This window comes from Pleurodeles waltl, chromosome 3_1 (assembly GCF_031143425.1).
Source record: "Pleurodeles waltl isolate 20211129_DDA chromosome 3_1, aPleWal1.hap1.20221129, whole genome shotgun sequence".
In the NCBI taxonomy this organism is placed as follows: Eukaryota; Metazoa; Chordata; class Amphibia; order Caudata; family Salamandridae; genus Pleurodeles; species Pleurodeles waltl.
In genome coordinates, this window is record NC_090440.1 from 1,826,490,483 (window position 1) to 1,826,509,315 (window position 18,833).

Sequence of the window (18,833 nt, forward strand, 5' to 3'; positions counted from 1 at the left end):
TCGTGTTACTGCTATTTACTGTGGTGATCACTCCACTCGTTCCGTGCCATTCACTGTGAAGGCCTGTGTTATCCTCCAGGTGTTGATCACTTCGACCACCACCCTTGAGGGAATCTCTTTTGCTTTCACTGTGCAAAACTGTAGAGCACTATGACCCAAAATCAAATGGCGGATGCCCACATATTTCTCATACGCCAGCTGTGCTCACTAAGATAAGTGCCTAATTTCAAATTTTTGGCTTACCATGTAACTTTGCTTACCATCTATGTGATTTCTATGATTAGTGTAATCATCAGTTCCACAGTGTTCTACAAGAATGCAGATCATCCCCAATAAGGACAGAGTCCAGAGCACTCCATTTGCATGGTCCTCAGTGAAAAACAGCTGTAGTCTACAGGAAGTAATGAGATAAGAACATGGACAGAATCTAAAGTAAGTTTATTACAAAGTGCCCCATCCACAGGGCAACTAAAATCTGACCTTGGATTGAGTCCTCATTTTAGTGTTGCAGTAAAACAGAGTCTTGCATCATAGAAACTCCAAACTCTATTATGCCACCACATGTTTCAGTGTCTCATGTTTCAAAGTTATGTGTATCCACTTTTGCTTCTGGACAAACAGGCAGCTCCAGATATTGTCAGATTCTGTGGGAGATATTTTGACATGCTTATATGGACCGCCATGTATGTCATACTAGGAAGTTTGAAGGAAAATTTTGCTTTGAGAGGGCACAATTGGAGATCATTTAGCACTGTGATGATCTGATCCCTACACCTTGTGCCAGCCATAAGACACAAATATTGCAATAGATTCCCTAGGAACATGATTGTACTATTTATTTTAGGTTTTGCTTAGGAATGCAAGGGTTAATTTTGTATCAACAACCTCACTTGGAGTTGTGCACCTTTTATGTTATTTTTAATATGACTATCTTCTTGTTAAGGATGAATCCCAAAGGTTTCGCTGGATCAGCTGTAATTCCTAAAAGGATCAAGGTAGCCAAGTCAATTTTGTGACAAGGAATTATTACGCAAATGGGATATTGCTAAGTTAGTAAAGACTCTGATTAAGGTTGAATTTCAAGAAAGACATCCATGAGTTAATTTGTTGAAAAAAGAAGCATGTATCACAGAGTATACTCTAAGTCCCAGCTGAGCATCATCACTATATTAATGGTAAAATATGAGGATTAAACAACAGGGGAATTAGGAAGGGAATTAGGGGTATACTTGCAGAGTAGTGTATGATGGACAAGGGTGGTTGTCCTTAAGGATTTCAATGTTTTAGAAATATGACAAACAAACACTTTAGCACCATTGTTTTAGCCAAGCCTTTCATGCAGATTGGTACAGAGTAGGCTATGTTCTATGAACAAAGCACATTGAGATTTATACACTTTTGCACTAAGAGCCAGTTCAAGAGAAGTCAAGAACAGACTAATGTGGTCCTCTATTTTCAGCTTCAACAGGACTCATATCTTCAAATTCAAAACAATTATCTGCTACAAGAATTTCCAGTTGGTTCATCTAAACCTCAGTAAGGTAAAGGCTGATCCAAGTATCCAAATCATATAGAAAGGCTCTAAGGTTATCAATAGTGTCACCCAGATCAATCACCACTCTTATGAAGATCTAAACATCATCCTTGTACATAAAGGAAGACAAATCCTAGCATTTCACCACAAAAGCCAAAGGAGAAACATGCATGTTAAAGAAAAACAAATACATGCCTAGAACTGCATGATGCTGTAAGACAGAAACTTTGTGAGTGACTTCAAAAGTAGAATAGCCACCAGCTGATATTTATTAGATGCAAATGTCTTTGCCCAATCTGATGCAGTTTGTTAAAAAACAACTGAATGAATGTGAAAGGGGAGAAGCTAGTGGTCCACATTTCAAAATGCAGCAGATGGACCTGATAGCACCAGTGGTCTATTCTGCATGCATTCCTAAATCGCCAAGGGCTGTCACCAACATTGTTCATATTCCACGATATTTGCTTCAAGAAGGTGACGCCTGCAGTTCTTTTCCACAGTCTCCTGCAGCTGACTCCTCATTGTGTTTTATAAAAGGTTAGAAGGATAGTCTAAACGGTAGGCCCATAATACTCAGATGGTATTTGGGATGTTGTTGTGTTGTTGAACACCATGGGCCTCATTACGAGTTTGGTGGACAGCGGAGGCCACCTGCCAAACTCGTTAGGTCAGAAGACCGCCAGTTTGGTGCTCTGCCCACTGGCCCTTTTATGAGTTCCCCACTGGGCCAGCGGGACACTACTCACAACATTGACGCCGGCTCCTAATCGAGCCGGTGGCAATGTTGTGGTGCATCGGGTGAGACAGCACCCGTCATGCTTTTCACTGCATGTAATTGCATGGGGTGGAACCTCTATGCAAAAGCTGGCGGACACGGGAGTCATTATCCCCAGGGCAGTGCTGCTTGCAGTGCTGCCCTGTCAGATTAAGACCGCAGGAGCCGTCAGGCTGTCCGATGGTGAAAAAATGGCGGTGCCGGCGGTAGGACCGGGGTGCTTTCGCCACGGTCTTAATGTGGCTGTCGGACTGCCGCATTGGCAAGGGTCCGAAAAGCAGCACAAGTCAGGTGGTGTCAGGACCGCCAGACTCGTAATGAGGACCTATATAGCCAAGTATACTGAGACCAAAACCATGACACTGAAGAACCCTCTGCACAAATTGCTACTTCCCTTTATATTCCCTAACTCCTATGTGAGTTTTTTCATAGAATTGTTGTGTATGGTCATAGCTTTAAACGTTTCTACATAGTCTTCAGTCAATTATCCTCTGCATGTCTGGCATGAAGATTGGACCATTTTTCTTCCATATTTTGTAAAGTGTTCTTTGTGTCAAAAATGAAAAATGTTTTAGGGCTTTCATTTTCTCCAGTAAGTCTTACGAAGTATAGGGGACTTGGGAGGTGATTCTATGTCCCTTTTAGGCCCTTTGCCTGGACCCATTGTATCTATTTTAGGAGTAGCCTCTGAAGCATTGTTGATGACTGTGACCTCAGCACTTGCAGCGCCTCCCTCTGTCTCATTATCCACAGTAGTAACACCCTCATCTTGGCAACTCTGTTTCCTAAGTGCGAAAAAGCAACCCATTAGTTTTTAAAACAAAACGAAAAGTATTTTTTACATCTTTATTCTTATAGGTCCTTCAGTACTGCTGATGAGGGATTTAGAGTCTGCTTCACCAAACACTTTTTCCATCAGTTAGAAAATTCCACAGTAAATTAGTAAGTGAGGAACAACACAAATCTACTTAAAAGAAAAGCTTTGTGATTCTAACCTATGTCTGAATAGTATGTATGCTTATGCACCACCAAAAGAGTTATAAGAGTAACTGTGTAATTGCTGTGGATCAGGATGTACCAGGTATGGATTGATCATTTTTAAAAGAGGTTAGCTGAGGCAGTTTGCTTAATTTCACATTGTATCACATTTATCGAAGATCGAATGCCCATATTTTAAAAGAAGTTTACAATTCATTATTACCAACCAGACATAATTTCACTTTCAAAAGGGATGCAGCTTCCAATAGTGAATCGAAAGCAGCAATTTTGCTACAGAATTTACTGCTTGAAGTGGACGGACAACTGGGCCGAGTTACCCAAGAAAATAATTTGGTCTTGAGACATAGATTGAACAGAATCCGGCTCCTTCTTAAGGTAAGATTACTTTTACCGCTACAAAGGACACAATCACTCATGTTTGCTTCTGGTGTAATATGAATGCATAAACATTAAAAAAAAATATGTGTCAAGTAATTGGTAATCCCTCATGATTCTGTAATACGTTTTACATTTCATTGTATTTTAATTTGACAAAAAATTGAAATAAACTCATTGTCAGATTTACAAAATACTGATCATCCGTACATGTACAATAGCACAATCGGGAACATTATGTCACCCCATTCTTTAGCACGCATAGGCAACGATAATAAGTCTACCTTTAATGTGCTAACATCTGCAAATAAATGCATGCACAATTGTAGACAAAGTATATGCTCTGTGTCTGTTTGCATATCTTTCTTTGTTGTCTCTTCTATCTCTGTCCTGTTTGTGTTTCTCCAACTTGTGCTGACTGTTTTTAATTACTTTTTATTAATACTTTTCAAGGTACATGCAATATAAATCATCAAAAGAAAAAAAAACAGGCTTTCATTTCTTTCTTTACATAATGTACCTTTCATGCTATCAAACCAGAAAAAGAATCCAGGCACAAACGTCCTAGTTCCCCCCTTCTAGAGTGCAAGATAGGCAAGTTAGTGGTACAGTATTATATACAGGAAATATTTCACAAATCTTCCCCTTGCCCCATCCTAACATGTTTCCTCTACAGTTCTCTTAAAGAGTACACTTGCTCATATCAATCACATAGCCTTAGTGCAATCAGTTTAGGTAGGCATGTGACCTTCCTGCATTTCTCCATCATATATGACCAAGAGCCAAGCGGCCAAAAAGTCTGGATTGCTGATGCCAGTGGCTTGCATTAACCAATCTGGCTGCTAGTAACAGTTGAAATATCAATTTAATTTCCGAGAGAGTGATTTTATCCCACTCGTCAATTATTATTTCTAGTATGGTTACACTTGGTTTTCCAAGAACTGGAAACCCCACCATGCTTTTTACTGATGCTAGTATTTGCTTCAATATGTTTCCAATGATAGCCATGACATCCATTTATACAGGAGTGTACTTTCAGGATTCCTTCCAATACCTCAGCTACCCCAGAATTATTTGATGTAGTTACATTTAATTACTTAGTTTTACCAAGTTTGATTAGAAACAACCCTGTCCTGACTGTTAGGGATGATTATATGTATTATACCACGCTGTTGCCCTTCTATATATCTTTCCAGAACATATTCATTAACATTAGTGTTTTCTCCCTCCATAAATATCTCTCTCTTCACATATATTTCACTCTTCCTCTGTTGTTCTTCACTTTTTTTTTTAAGCCTTTGATGCTTGTGGTGCTGGTGGCATGCAACACCATAAGCTTTTGAAAGAAAATATTGGGCACATATAGTCAACGTGCATTTGTGCATGCTTGTGTTTGCACGAGTTAGTACAGTGAAGCCAAACCTCTTAGCTGTCCCAGTACATATTCCTTTTATGCTGCATAAGACCAGAAGTATGCTGGAAGACGTAACTTAGACAAACCCACCTTTAAATATTAGATACATAAAAACGCTATACCCCTTCTTCATTAGTGTAATTTATAGTCTATAAATTATGTCTCAAAGGTACACAGAAGAAATATTCTAAACAACCAAGAGTGGTAAACATTTTAAATTTAGTCATACAAATTAAGTGGACTGTATTAAATTGTGATAACATCTGGTGGTACTGCACTTTGTGTTGTAGACTGCTGTAGACTCTATCAGTGCTTCTAGTTCAATTTATGGTCATGCACATGTGATCTGCTAATAACGTTATAACACACAGGAAAACCTGCTATGCGCATGTTCTAAAACAAAGAAGCAACAGATGTAGAAATTATTCTTGTGGATTAATAGGGCCAGTGGTGAGGAGATTCTGTTTTTCTCACCCAGGGGAGTTTTGAATCATATATCAGAGCAATGTATCTTCTGTGAATGTGTTCCTCACACATGGTTCTTCTGAAGTTGTCTGCTTTGACAAGGCAAGCAAGTGGTTTTTCAGTGTTGATGCTGGAAGAGCTGGCTTTCTTTTGTTTAACCCTGTATTTATACGAAGTGCCTTGCTATAGTTGTCTTAACTTCTTGTGCATTAGGAATTGACATATGATAAATTAGCACAAATCAAAAAGGGGAGTGAACTACATCGATCGCAATACCAGAGTCTCACCAGAGTACTTTTGAGGATCATCAACCACTATTTGCCACCACTAGTGTACATTATCTTCACTGGGGTAATATATTGAACAGTTTCATCATCAGGTCTGTTACTTACGTACTGGATTCCCCAGATGAGTGGCACGCCAACCAGGGGGAAAATAGTCTGGATGAGGGTATTGGTGGGATCTGTGAAATATAAAATTAACTCCTAAACCTCTATGGGCCTTATTACGATTTTGGCGTTCTGACCTTCGGACCACCAATAGGATAGTGGGGAGGAGGCCTCCAAGCCGGCTGCCTCCCCACCACCATATTATGATGTTTCCACCTGGCTGGCCTGCGGAATCAGTGCAGTGCCATTGGCCTTGGCTCCCAGGGAGCCGAGGCCAATGCCATCGCACAGACGGTGCCCTAAGCACTCTTGAAATGCGCAGTGTCTGCAATGGCAGACAGTGTGCATAGCAAGGGTGCTGACAGGGGGGGGGCTGCACTGTCCATCTCCCCTCTGGCCCCATCCCTGCCTTTCCCCTGGCCTTTCCATGGCAGGGTCCCCACCATGGAAAGGCTGGTGGAAAGGCAAGTTGTAATCAGCACGATGGTGCCGAACTCAGCACTGCTGGGGCTGAATATGACTTGTGCCGCTGCCAACCTGTCGGGATTTCTGATCCAGGCGGTGACAGCAGTGTGCTGGTGGTCCAACCAATTGCATCGTAAAATGTGGAGGTCAGACCGCCAAGGTTGCAACGGTTCGATCGCCACCACAGGCTAGGCTAGGCTTGAAATAAATGGAAGAGGGTATATGAGACAGTGTCGGTTTTGTGCCTCCTGTATGGAATGGCTTGTAGCAAACGCTGTTATTCAGCAATGGCATAGATGCCCTAAAAAGCGAATGCCTAAATCTACGTGTCCCAAGTTTTGTAGAATATGAATTTAAAAATCTTGCAGCATTTTTTTCAAATACTAAAAACCAGTGCATATATAAATGTGTTGTGATGTGTGTTTGTTGTGTTTGTCCATGGACCTCCGTAGTCGTAATGAGGCCTATGTGTGAATTTAATGTGGGAAAGGATAAAAGTAAGGTTAAAAACAAAGAGATGTGATTCAGACGTATTACCAATCCTTAGCATCTAGTGATATTGTCTGGTCCACATGTTTCAGCCATAAGACAATAGTGGGTTCTCATTTAAGTATTTTGACTCACAAAGCTTTGCTACAGGCCTAATTGTTTCCTATACCCACCTGGCAATCTTTTCAATTGCTCCATAGGATACAGGTGTGGCGGACAGACATATCTTGATTTGATTCTATGGGGGTCATTACGACTCCCGGCGGACGCGGTGACCGCGCGCCTGGCGGGAGCCGCCAAAATACCGTACCGCGGTCGCAAGACAGCAGCGGGTATTTTGAGTTTTCCCCTGGGCTGGCGGGCGGCCGCCAAAAGGCCGCCCGCCAGCCCAGGGGAAAACGACCTTCCCACGATGAAGCCGGCTCGTAATCGAGCCGGCGGAGTGGGAAGGTGCGACGGGTGCAGTAGCACCCGTCGCGTATTTCACTGTCTGCAATGCAGACAGTGAAATACTGAGCGGGGCCCTCTTACGGGGGCCCCTGCAGTGCCCATGCCATTGGCATGGGCACTGCAGGGGCCCCCAGGGGCCCCGCGACACCCCCTACCGCCATCCTGTTCCTGGCGGGCGAACCGCCAGGAACAGGATGGCGGTAGGGGGTGTCAGAATCCCCTCGGCGGCGCAGCCAGCTGCGCCGCCTTGGAGGATTCAATGGGGCAGCGGGAAACTGGCGGGAGACCGCCAGTTTCCCTCTTCTGACCGCGGCCAAAGCGCCGCGGTCAGAATGCCCTGCGGGGCACCGCCAGGCTGTCGGCGGTGCTCCTGCCGACCGCGGGCCTGGCGGTCATAGACCGCCAGGCTCGTAATGAGGGCCCATGTGTCTGTCCAGTATGTGCACCTGCGGCATCCTCCCGATCCTGCATGATAACTTATACTTTTGATATTTGAAATGCACTTGTCAACTAAATGAGTTTTTCAGTAAAATGTTACTAATTATTTTGTTGAACTAATAATTTTTTTATAAAAAATTTAAATAGCTTTTGTACACAAATACTTATATTTATGTCAGAAATATATGCAGATTGGACATGCTATATTTTGCATGGCATGAGTAAAAGACGGAATCAACAACAAACACTGGAATTCATCAAATTGACAAATCAGAATAAGAATATCAAATACACACATCCCTTTCGGGTCCAGCGCAATCCGAAACAGCCTCTTGGCTAAATTCACCTTATACTTCCTGTACATTGCACAGGATTAGGTGCTGTGAAGAAAATAAAGGAAAAAGGGAGGGAGAGATGGACCCTTCCATTGGGAGGAAGACCTTGTCGGGGAATATCATTTTTTACTTCAGCAACTTTTACATCGCAGTAAGTTCATCAAGAGTATATTTACATTGTGGTGTCTCTCATCAGCAGCCCTTATTTTGCATGTAAGTATTATTTTTAATCAGCTCTCTAACATGCACACACACGCACACACACACATGTTTTCGTTGTACAAATTAATCTATTTATTAATCGAGTTAGGTATTATTTTTTAAATTAAAATAATAATACTTTTTAACAATTTAATTTATATTAATTGAAATTTTCTTTGTTGTATCATTTAATTGATTTTATTCAACATAAATCATCTCTTAAAAACACTTAGGGCCAGATGTAGCAACCCTTTTGCGAGTCGCAAACGGCGAAAATCGCCGTTTGCGACTCGCAAATGTGGGTTTGCAATTCACAAATGCATATTGCGAGTCGTTACCGACTCGCAATATGCATTTGCGACTCGCAAATAGGAAGGGGTGTTCCCTTCCTATTTGCGAGTCGGAGTGGTATGCAACTCCATTTGCGACCGCGTACGCGGTCGCAAATGGAATCGCAGTTACCATCCACTTGAAGTGGATGGTAACCCACTCGCAAACGGGAAGGGGTCCCCATGGGACCCCTTCCCCTTTGTGACTGGACCCCATATTATTTTTTCTGCCCTGAAAAATCCGAAACTAAAGGTTTCGTTTTTTTTTTTAGTGCAGCTCGTTTTCCCTTAGGGAAAACGGGCTACACTTAAAAAAAAAAAACCTGCTTTATTGAACAGCAGGTCGCTAACATGGAGGCCTGCTGACGTCAGCAGGCCTCCATGTTAGCGAGTGCCTATACTCGCAATGGGGCCGCAATTTGCGACCCACCTCATGAATATTCATGAGGTGGGTCATTGCGACCCCATTGCGAGTTGCAGTCGGTGTCTGAGACACCGTACTGCATAGCAATTTGTGACTTGCAAATTGCGAGTCGCAGGTACTCGCAATTTGCAAGTCGCAAATTGCATTTTTGCTACATCTGGCCCTTAACCTCTAAACTGTACCACCATCCCTGAACCCTAAAGACCCTGTACTGCTCCAAAAAACCACATACCCCCAAACAATACAGCTCTCTGTTGTTCCACTCACAGAAACCCTCCTCCTGCTTTCCGCTGTTTACTACCCTCCTACCTCATATTTCTTAAACACTCTGTGCTGTTTTTAGGCATATTTCACAGCAGCGGGCCACTGCTGTGCAACATGGCTTACAGGGAAAAAAAAGCCATGACACGGTCAGTGCTAGCTGCTTTCTAGTGCTTTGTTTCACGTTAAGCCATGTTGCACAAGCTGCTGTGCAACATGTAAAAAACATTGGTAAAGCCTATAGATCTTGCATAGGTGAAACCTATTGGCTTTGCCAATGCTTGTTCTCTTTTACTGTAATTATGGCGACTTCACTGCATGTACACTGTAGCTCCAGAGTCCCATTTAGAGTTTAAATATTAAATATTGATAGAGACTTCTGGCCTGGTTGGAGGGGCTCTCGAGTCTGGCAGTATTATCCAATTACAAAGCAGTTCAGCCTCAAACCACAAGTGTAGAGATGCCAAGATGGTGAGCTTAGCACTCCCAGCACATACAGTGCTTATTACCTGTTGATTCATCACTCCAGCAGTCTGTGACCACATAACTTTCACTAAAGTTTCAAGAAACCTTAAAAACTGGACTAGCTGGGTAAAGGTCAAGATAGGCCAAGATAGGCAAAGTGACTCGATCAGGATGAACTGAGTTGAGGTCTTCTTTTCATGGAGTTAGACTAAAATGCAATGTCTTCATACACAGTCACTGTTAGAAATGAGGTCTCCAGTTGGAGGTAGTTTGCACCCTGTCCAAGTAGGGACTGTTAGAAATGGGGTCTCTAGTTGGCAGTCAGTTTGCACCCTGTCCAAGTAGGGGCCCTCACTCTAGTCAGGATAACCCCTGCTTACAGACTGGGTAGCTTGGCATGAGCAGTCTGGCTTATCTCAAAGGCAGTGTGTTAAGTGTTTGTACCCACACTCAGTAACACAGTGAAAACACCACAAATGGACAACACACCAGTCTAGAAAATTGCCAATATTTATCTGTGTAAAACACAACCAAAACAACAGAAATCCAAATACATTTGCAAAGATATATATTTTAGGCCGTCTTTCACTCCCAAGGCCCCAGAAACTGGAATAGGCACCACTTGGAAAGTCAAGGTCCTCAGCAGGAGAACACAGAGGCTGGCAGGTGAAGTCTTTGCTGTTCCTGAGACTTCTTAACAGGAGGTTAGCTCTGTCCAAACACTTGGAGAAACTTTACAAGCAGGATACACAGCAAAGTCTAGTCTTTGTCCTCCCCAAAGCAGAAGCAGCAACTGCAGGCCAACCCACCAAACCACACACAGCAATGGGGCAGTACTCCTCCTCACAGCTCTTCTCCTTGGCAGAGGTTCTTCTTCATCCAGAAGCGTTCTAATGTTGTGCGGTCAGCAGTCCAATACTTATACTAATTTCTGCCTAAGTAGGCACACTTCAAAGGAAAGTCTTTGTAGTGCACAAGATCCCAGTTACAGTACCTTGGAAAACGATGAAGAAACAAAGACATTGCAAGGAGTTGGGGAGGTGACGCGTCGCTGGAGCCGATGGGGCATTGGTTCCTTCTGCTACTGGGGAGGTGAGGTGTTGTTTCCTTACTGCTAGGCAGGGGAGGTGAGGTGTTGGTTCCTTACAGTTGCAGAGCAGGTGATGTGTTGCTGGTGGTGAGGTGTTGGTTCCTTACAACAAGGTGAGATTGATGAATCCAGCAGGTCAAGATGCGAGGCGTTGACTTTGCGGTGTAGCGATCACACTGAGGTGCCACAGGTGCTGTGGCGTAGTCGGGTGCCACAGATATTGGTGACACAGCACTTTGGACTCATTCTGTGGTGGGACTTCAGAGGCACTCCAGTGGTGTCGGGCCTGCGTAGTATGTCATTGCACTCAGCGGGGACCACGGCTCTGGTGCAAGCAGCAGTGTGGGGTCAGAGAGCGGCGCCAGTTCAAAAGTCTATCTGGAAGTCAATGCACTAGTTTCTTCCTTGATGCACCAGAGCTCACCCCCAAAGGCCAAGGAACTGAATTTGGTACCACCTGGTAAGCGAGGACTCTCACTAACAGAGCTCAGACACTGGTAAGTGAAGTCTTTGTTGTCCGTGAGAGTTCTTAACAGGAGGCAATCTCAGTTCAAGTCCTTGTAGGACCTTGGAAATAAGGATGTAGACAGCAAAGTCCAGTCAGTCCTTTAACTCTTAAGACGGAAACAGCAAGCAGCAGGCCAGCACAACAAAGCAACAGGCAGAGTGGCAGACCCTGCTACAGCACCTAGCTCTTCTTCCTGGCAGAATGTCCTCAGTCCAGAAGTGTTCTAACTATGTGGTGTCAGAGGTCTAGTACTTATACCCATTTTTTCTTTGAAGTAGGCAAACTTCAAAGAGAAGTTTTTGTAGTTCACAAGACCCTGCCTTTCCCTGCCCTGACTCTAGACACACTCCAGGGGGTTGGAGGCTGCTTTGTGAAAGGACACTCACAGCCTTATTCATGTGCAAGTGTCAGCTCCTCCCACCACTCTAGCTCAGGAAGACCCATCAGCCTGGTGATGTGCCATCAGGATATGCAGGGCACACCTCAGCTCCCTTTGTGTGACTGTCTAGAGTAAACGCACACACAGCCCGACTGTCTTCCTGACCCAGACGTGTATTCAGCAGACAGATAGAGACACAGAATGGTTAAGCAAGAAAATGCTCATTTTCTAAACGTGGCATTTTTAAACTCACAATTCAAAAACCAGTTTAACCAAAAGATGCATTTTTAAATTGTGATTTCAGACCCCAAACTCCAGATCTCTATCTTCTCCCAATGGGTCATTACACCTAAAAGATATTTCAAGGCAATCCCCATCTTACCCAATGGGAGAGATATGCCTTGCAATAGTGAAATACGAATTTGTCAGTATTTCACTATCAGGACATGTAAAACACACTAAAACATGCCCTCCTTTTTAAATACAATGCACCCTGCCCATAGGGCTGTCTTGGCCCTACCTTAGGGGTGACTTACTGATGGATACAACTACCTGTGGATTCCTCACCTAATGAATACTCCCATGGCGCCAGCCTTCGACGGAAATCTTCTTACTAGTCTCTGCACGTCGACGAGGACGTCACTCTAGCCCACGCGACGCCGTCTGACGTCATACAGGCAATAAGAGGTCCTCGCCGACGTGCCGATGACAGTTCCCTTTTTTCCGTGCATTCGAAACGGTTATCTTCGAGGGAGCTACTGTTACCTTCGTGGTTACAGTGTATTGTCTGCTGCGTAGTCTTCTCTGCTGTAATAATGTCTCAGAGGAAGTCGGGTTTCAAGCCCTGTTGAGAGTGTGGGGGCAAGATGTCAGTTACAGATCCTCACTCCGACTGTCTATGGTGTTTGAGCTCCGACCACGACGTCTCGACTTGCGATTCATGTCAACACATGAATCCGAAGGCCCTCAAAGAGCGTGAGGCCAAGTTATTCATGGCAAAGTCAAAGAAGAAGGAGAAATATCATAAGAAGTCTTCTTCGCCAAGGTCATCGAGACTCCCGGCGCCGTAGAGACTCACGACGTCATTCCAGCAAGGAGTCTCGTTCGAGGTCACCTTCGGCTCGGCGTCGGAGGACTTGGGAGGTCAGCCCCACGGTCACGCCGCATCCATCGACGCCGTTGCCCTCTCCGGCGTCACCGAATTCGCCTGGTCAGGCGTCAGTGATTGAGGTGGTGCAGCCTCTTGTGTTTTCTGCGGCGTCGCAGACGTCGAGGCCGGCGTCGGGGTCGCCCTCGATCCAGGCACCCCAGTATCCGGCTTTTCCCACTCCTGGAGCCGATAGTACCGCGTTTCTTAATGCGATGTATACCATCTTTCAGCAGATGGCTCCAGGAGCTGCTCCGGCTGGTCCTTCGGGGCCCTTGGCCTTTTCGTTGGGTGATCCTGCGCCTCTTCGGCCGGCACCCTTTATGCCCTTTCTCCCTTTTGGGAATGTGGGCTCGGCGCCGGTGCCGGCGTCGGTGGCCGCTCCGGTGGCTTCGGATGTTTCGGCCCCGGAGGTTGCCCTTCCGTCGAAGTCAGGATTTTGCCCTGTGACTCCGGTTGGTCCATCGGCTCCAAGACCTCGTCCTCCGGCTCCTACCTCGGCGCCGAAGCTGCCTGTGGCGCCGGACACGGCGTCAGATGCTTCTGGAGATCGGCGCCGTTCTTCGACGTCGGCGGAGACCATGTCGACTCCGCGTATCGAGGAGAGACTTCATTCGAGGAGGCGTGCTCTCCGTCTTTTAGAAGAGCAGGAGTACCAGCGAGTCTTAGAGGAGGGAGAGATTGAGGACTCTGGAGACGGGCTACATGGTTTGGATACAGCCAGTGGGCTGGACACTTCCCCTGAGTGGGACCTTTCATCTCCAGGGGAATATACGGAGGAGGCTGCTTCCTTTCATGCTGTGGTGAGGAAGGCAGCAAGCTTTTTGGACCTGCCTTTGCCGGTGGCAGAGGCGAAGCAGAATTTGCTGACAGAGGTATTGCATCCGGCCTCTGCTGCAGCTGAGCCTCTCTTGCCATTTAATGAGGCTTTGCTGGATCCGGTGTTGGAGGTGTGGAAGAAGCCGGTGTCTTCCTCGGCCGTTCATAGGGCTGTGGCCAGGAGGTATCGAGCTGCACCATCTGACCCTGGCCTTCTCTCTAGACACCCTACGCCGGAGAGCTTGGTGGTGCAAGCCTCCTGTTCCTCAGAGTCAGCGCCTGGTTCCTTCCCGACGGTGCCTGGAGACAGAGACTCCAAGAAACTGGATGCGCAGTCCAAGAAAATATTTTCGTCATGCAGTTTGGCGTTGAAGGCCACCAACGCAACGTGCATTCTGGGGAGGTACATCCATGCTCTGATGGATGATATTTCGTCTTCATTTACGGAGCTCCCCCAGGGTCTCTTGGATGTGGTCTCGGACGCCCAGGCTGCCGCGACCCAGATTATCCAGTCTGGGCTGGACACGACCGACTCGGTGGCCAGGGCGATGGGCACGGCTGTGGTGGCAAGAAGACAGGCCTGGCTCCGAAACTCAGGGTTTTCTGCGGATGTGCAGTCGACCCTGCTGGACCTCCCGTTTGATGGGGACAGACTGTTTGGAGCCAAGGCAGATTCGGCCTTGGAACGATTTAAGGAGAGCAGAGCCACAGCCAAATCGTTAGGACTGCAAGCTCCTTCTTCCTCTGCCTCTTCTAGATTTTTCAGGAGGTTTTGGGGATTTGGGCGTGGTTCTTCTTCCTCTTCCTTTCGGGGGAGGTTCCAGCAACCCGCCTCTTCCCTCCCCTATAGGTCATTTAGAGGGAGGGGGAGGGGTGGGGCCCGTACCAGAGGAGCCTCTCAACAGCACTCTGCCTCTTCCTCGTCCTCTGGAGGGGTGCAGCAGGGGAAGCAGCCTTAGGCTTCCACCGTTTCCCACTCACTCCTCTCCTGTAGGGGGAAGATTACAGCATTTTCTCCACAAGTGGAAGTCTATCACCACGGACACTTGGGTTCTCGGCATTGTGGGGAAAGGCTACGCCCTTCCCTTTCGGGAGTTCCCGCCCCTCATCCCGCCCCGCCCATCTTATTGTTCAGAAGAACACCTCCTGTTGCTAGAACAGGAGGTTCAAGTCCTCCTTTCAAAGGGCGCGGTAGAGTTGGTCCCAGAGCAGGAAAAGGGTCGAGGTTGTTACTCAAGATACTTCCTGATTCCCAAAAAGGATGGTCAGTTGAGACCAATCCTGGATCTGAGGATCTTGAATTGGTTCCTCAAACAGGAAAAGTTCAAGATGCTGACCCTAGCACAGGTGCTTTTGGCGTTGAACAAGGAAGATTGGATGGTGTCTGTCGACTTGCAGGATGCTTACTTTCATATCCCGATACTCAAGTCGCACAGGAAGTATCTCCGGTTTGTGGTAGGGTCGCAGCACTATCAGTTTGCGGTCCTTCCGTTTGGTCTTACTTCAGCACCTCGAGTCTTCACAAAGGTGATGTCAGTGGTTGCGGCGGAGCTCAGAAGGAAGGGGATAGCAGTATTCCCTTACTTGGACGACTGGTTGATCAAAGCCAAGTCCCCGGAGCTTGTGTCGCATCATCTGCAGTCAACAACCCAGTTGTTGTTCGACCTGGGCTTTTCGGTGAACGTGCCCAAATCTCACCTGGAGCCCTCTCAGCGCCTCCTGTTCATAGGGGCAGTACTGGATACAACATTGAGTTGAGCCTTTCCTCCGCCTCAGCGGATTCAAGATATTCAGGAATTGGTTCCAATGTTTTGAAATGGAGCGGTAGTTCCAGTCCTCAAGGTCCTTCGTCTGCTCGGTCTGTTCGCCTCCTGCATTCTGTTGGTCACGCATGCTCGCTGGCACATGAGGGCTCTTCAGTGGTGCCTCCGAAGGCAGTGGTCTCAACACAAGGGAGATTTAGAAGGTACTGTCAAGATCTCCAGAGATGCTGCTGTGGAATTGAAGTGGTGGATTGCGGGCAACAATCTTTCACAGGGAAAGACGTTCGCGCAGTCGCCACCAGTGGCCACGGTCATAACGGATGCTTCCACCCTAGGATGGGGAGCTCATCTGGGGGATCTGGAGATCAAAGGGCTTTGGTCTCCAGAGGAACAGGTGTTTCATATCAATCTGTTGGAGTTACGGGCTGTACGTCTGGCTCTCAAGGCCTTCCTCCCATCCCTTCGTGGTCAGTCGGTACAGGTCCTGACGGACAATACTACCACGATGTGGTACATAAACAAACAGGGAGGAGTAGGGTCGTACCTTCTCTGCAGAGAAGCTCTTCGGCTATGGTCCTGGGCAAAGGACCATCAGATTTGCTTGGTGGCAAATCATCTGGCCGGGGTCTTGAATGTACGTGTGGACAGTCTCAGTCGCCAATTCTCGGCAGACCACGAGTGGCGTCTCCATCCAGATCAAGTCTGTTTAATCTTCCAGATGTGGGGGTTTCCTCGGATAGATCTGTTTGCCACTCGGGAGAACGCGCATTGCCCGTTATTCTGCAGCCTCCAGTATCTGATGCAGGGAGCGTTGGGGGACGCGTTTCAGATAACCTGGTGCGACCAGTTGCTTTACGCGTTTCCCCCCATACCCTTGATTCCTCGAGTGTTGAGGAAAATTCGCCAAGACCGGGCCCAAGTCATCTTAATAACTCCGGATTGGCCAAGGAGGGTATGGTACTCCGACCTTCTCCAACTCTCACTGTGCCCTCCGCTCCGTCTCCCTCTCAGGGCAGACCTCCTCTCGCAGTCGCAGGGGCAGGTTGTACACCCCAACCTCCAGAGTCTGCACCTACATGCTTGGAGATTGAACGGGGCAACCTGAGTTCCTTCTCTCTCCCGCCTGATGTAGTGGATGTTATCTTAGCGGCCAGGCGACACTCCACTAAATCTATCTACGCTAATAGGTGGTCTAAATTTGTTATGTGGTGTGGAGAGAGACAGATTGATCCCTTACATGCTCATCTGTCACATGTTTTGTCTTTTGCACTGTCTCTAGCGCAGAAAGGTTGTGCAGTGGCTACCATTAAGGGTTATTTGTCGGCCTTGTCAGCCTTCATTTGTCTTCCAGACCAACCATCGTTATTTAAATCCCCTATTGTTCTCAGATTCTTGAAAGGTCTTCTGAATCAATATCCTCCAAAACCATTCGTTATGCCTCAATGGGATTTGTCCTTGGTCCTGACTTTCCTTATGGGGTCCCCTTTTGAGCCTATGCATTCTTGCCCCTTAAGGTATTTGGTTATTAAAACAGTATTCCTGGTAGCTATAACATCTGCAAGGAGAGTGAGTGAGTTGCAGGCCTTATCGGTTAAACCCCCTTATATAACGTTTTATGGGGATAAGGTGGTGTTGAGAACCAAGGCTGCTTTCCTTCCGAAGGTTGTTTCACCCTTCCATTTGGCTCAGACAATCACTTTGTCCACGTTTTATCCTCCGCCTCATCCTTCAAAGGAGGAAGAAAGACTACATCGCCTGGACCCAAAAAGGGCGTTGAGCTTCTATATCGACAGAATGAAGGATATCAGGCTGGAGGATCAGCTGTTTGTCGGATACGTGGGCAAGAGGAGAGGAAAGGCAGTCCACAAGAGAACACTCTCCAGGTGGGTTGTTCTTTGCATTAAAATCTGTTACTCTTTGGCAAAGAAGGATCCGCCTGAGGGCATTAGAGCTCACTCCACCAGAGCTAAGTCGGCCTCTTCGGCCTTGGCCAGGGGTGTTCCTGTGGTCGACATCTGCAAGGCCGCAACTTGGTCGTCCCTTCACACTTTTGTGAAACATTATTGTTTGGACTCTGAGGTCAGAAGGGACGGTCATTTTGCACGGTCAGTGCTGCAGGATTTCTTGGTTTGACCATTTAGGCACCCACCGCCGGGCGTGGTACTGCTTTGGGACTCTATTCATTAGGTGAGGAATCCACAGGTAGTTGTATCCATCAGAAGAACGAGTTACTTACCTTCGGTAACGACTTTTCTGGTGGATACATTAGCTACCTGTGGATTCCTCACGGTCCCACCCGCCTCCCCGTTGCCTTTTTGGTCTCTCCAAGCAATCCTTGAGTGTGCTCCTTTTGGTCTTCAAAGTTGCAATACATTTTGCATATATGATATTTGTATATATGTGTATATTTATATATAAATCTATATATATTGTGTATATACATGATTCGTATGTATAAATATATTTATTTGTTTAAAAAAAAAAAAAAAAAAGAAGGTTATATTAAATCTACAGCTATTTTATTGCAATGTTGTGTGATTTACAATATTAAGAGATGTTGCTTTGCTCTTTCATTACATTGGGTTATTATTATTCTCATGCACGTAAAAAATGTTGGTACTGTCATCGGCACGTCGGCGAGGACCTCTTATTGCCTGTATGACGTCAGACGGCGTCACGTGGGCTAGAGTGACGTCCTCGTCGACGTGCAGAGACTAGTAAGAAGATTTCCGTCGAAGGCTGGCGCCATGGGAGTATTCATTAGGTGAGGAATCCACAGGTAGCTAATGTATCCACCAGAAAAGTCGTTACCGAAGGTAAGTAACTCGTTCTACTGGCAATGAAAACAGACGTTTTGCCATGGCAAGTGGGCGCACTTGCCAGGTAGACATGGCAGTTTAAACCAGCACACACAGACACTGCAGTGGCAGGTCTGAAACATATTTACACGGCTGCTCATGTGGGTGGCACAATCAGTGCTGTAGACCCCCTAGTAGGATTTTATTTACAGGCCCTGGGCACACATAGTGCACTTTACTAGGGACTTACTAGTAAATCAAATACGAAAATCATGGATAAGCCAATCACCGATACACTTTAGACATAGAGTACTTGCACTTTAGCACTGGTCAGCAGTGATAAAGTGCCCAGAGTCCTAAAGCCAACAAAAACAGGGCAGAGGAAACAGGAGGAAGAAGGCAAACAGTTTGGGGATAATCATGCAAAAAGGGCCAGGTCCAACAGCCACACATTGGGTGCCGATTCTTGTCCAGTTTTGTTAGGGGTGCCAGTAGTCAGTAAGGCAAATGCAGAAATGTGC

At 46.3% G+C, this 18,833-nt stretch overlaps 1 protein-coding gene across 1 annotated transcript in view; it reads left to right on the top strand.

Moving 5' to 3' along the window:
* Positions 1-18,833, top strand: part of STAT4 (signal transducer and activator of transcription 4) — a 522,693-nt gene that overhangs the window by 13,388 nt on the left and 490,472 nt on the right. Inside the window, exon 3 of the mRNA XM_069225876.1 lies at positions 3,539-3,683. Within this exon, the coding sequence (XP_069081977.1) occupies positions 3,539-3,683 (145 nt within the window). The remainder of the gene's footprint in view (positions 1-3,538; positions 3,684-18,833) is intronic.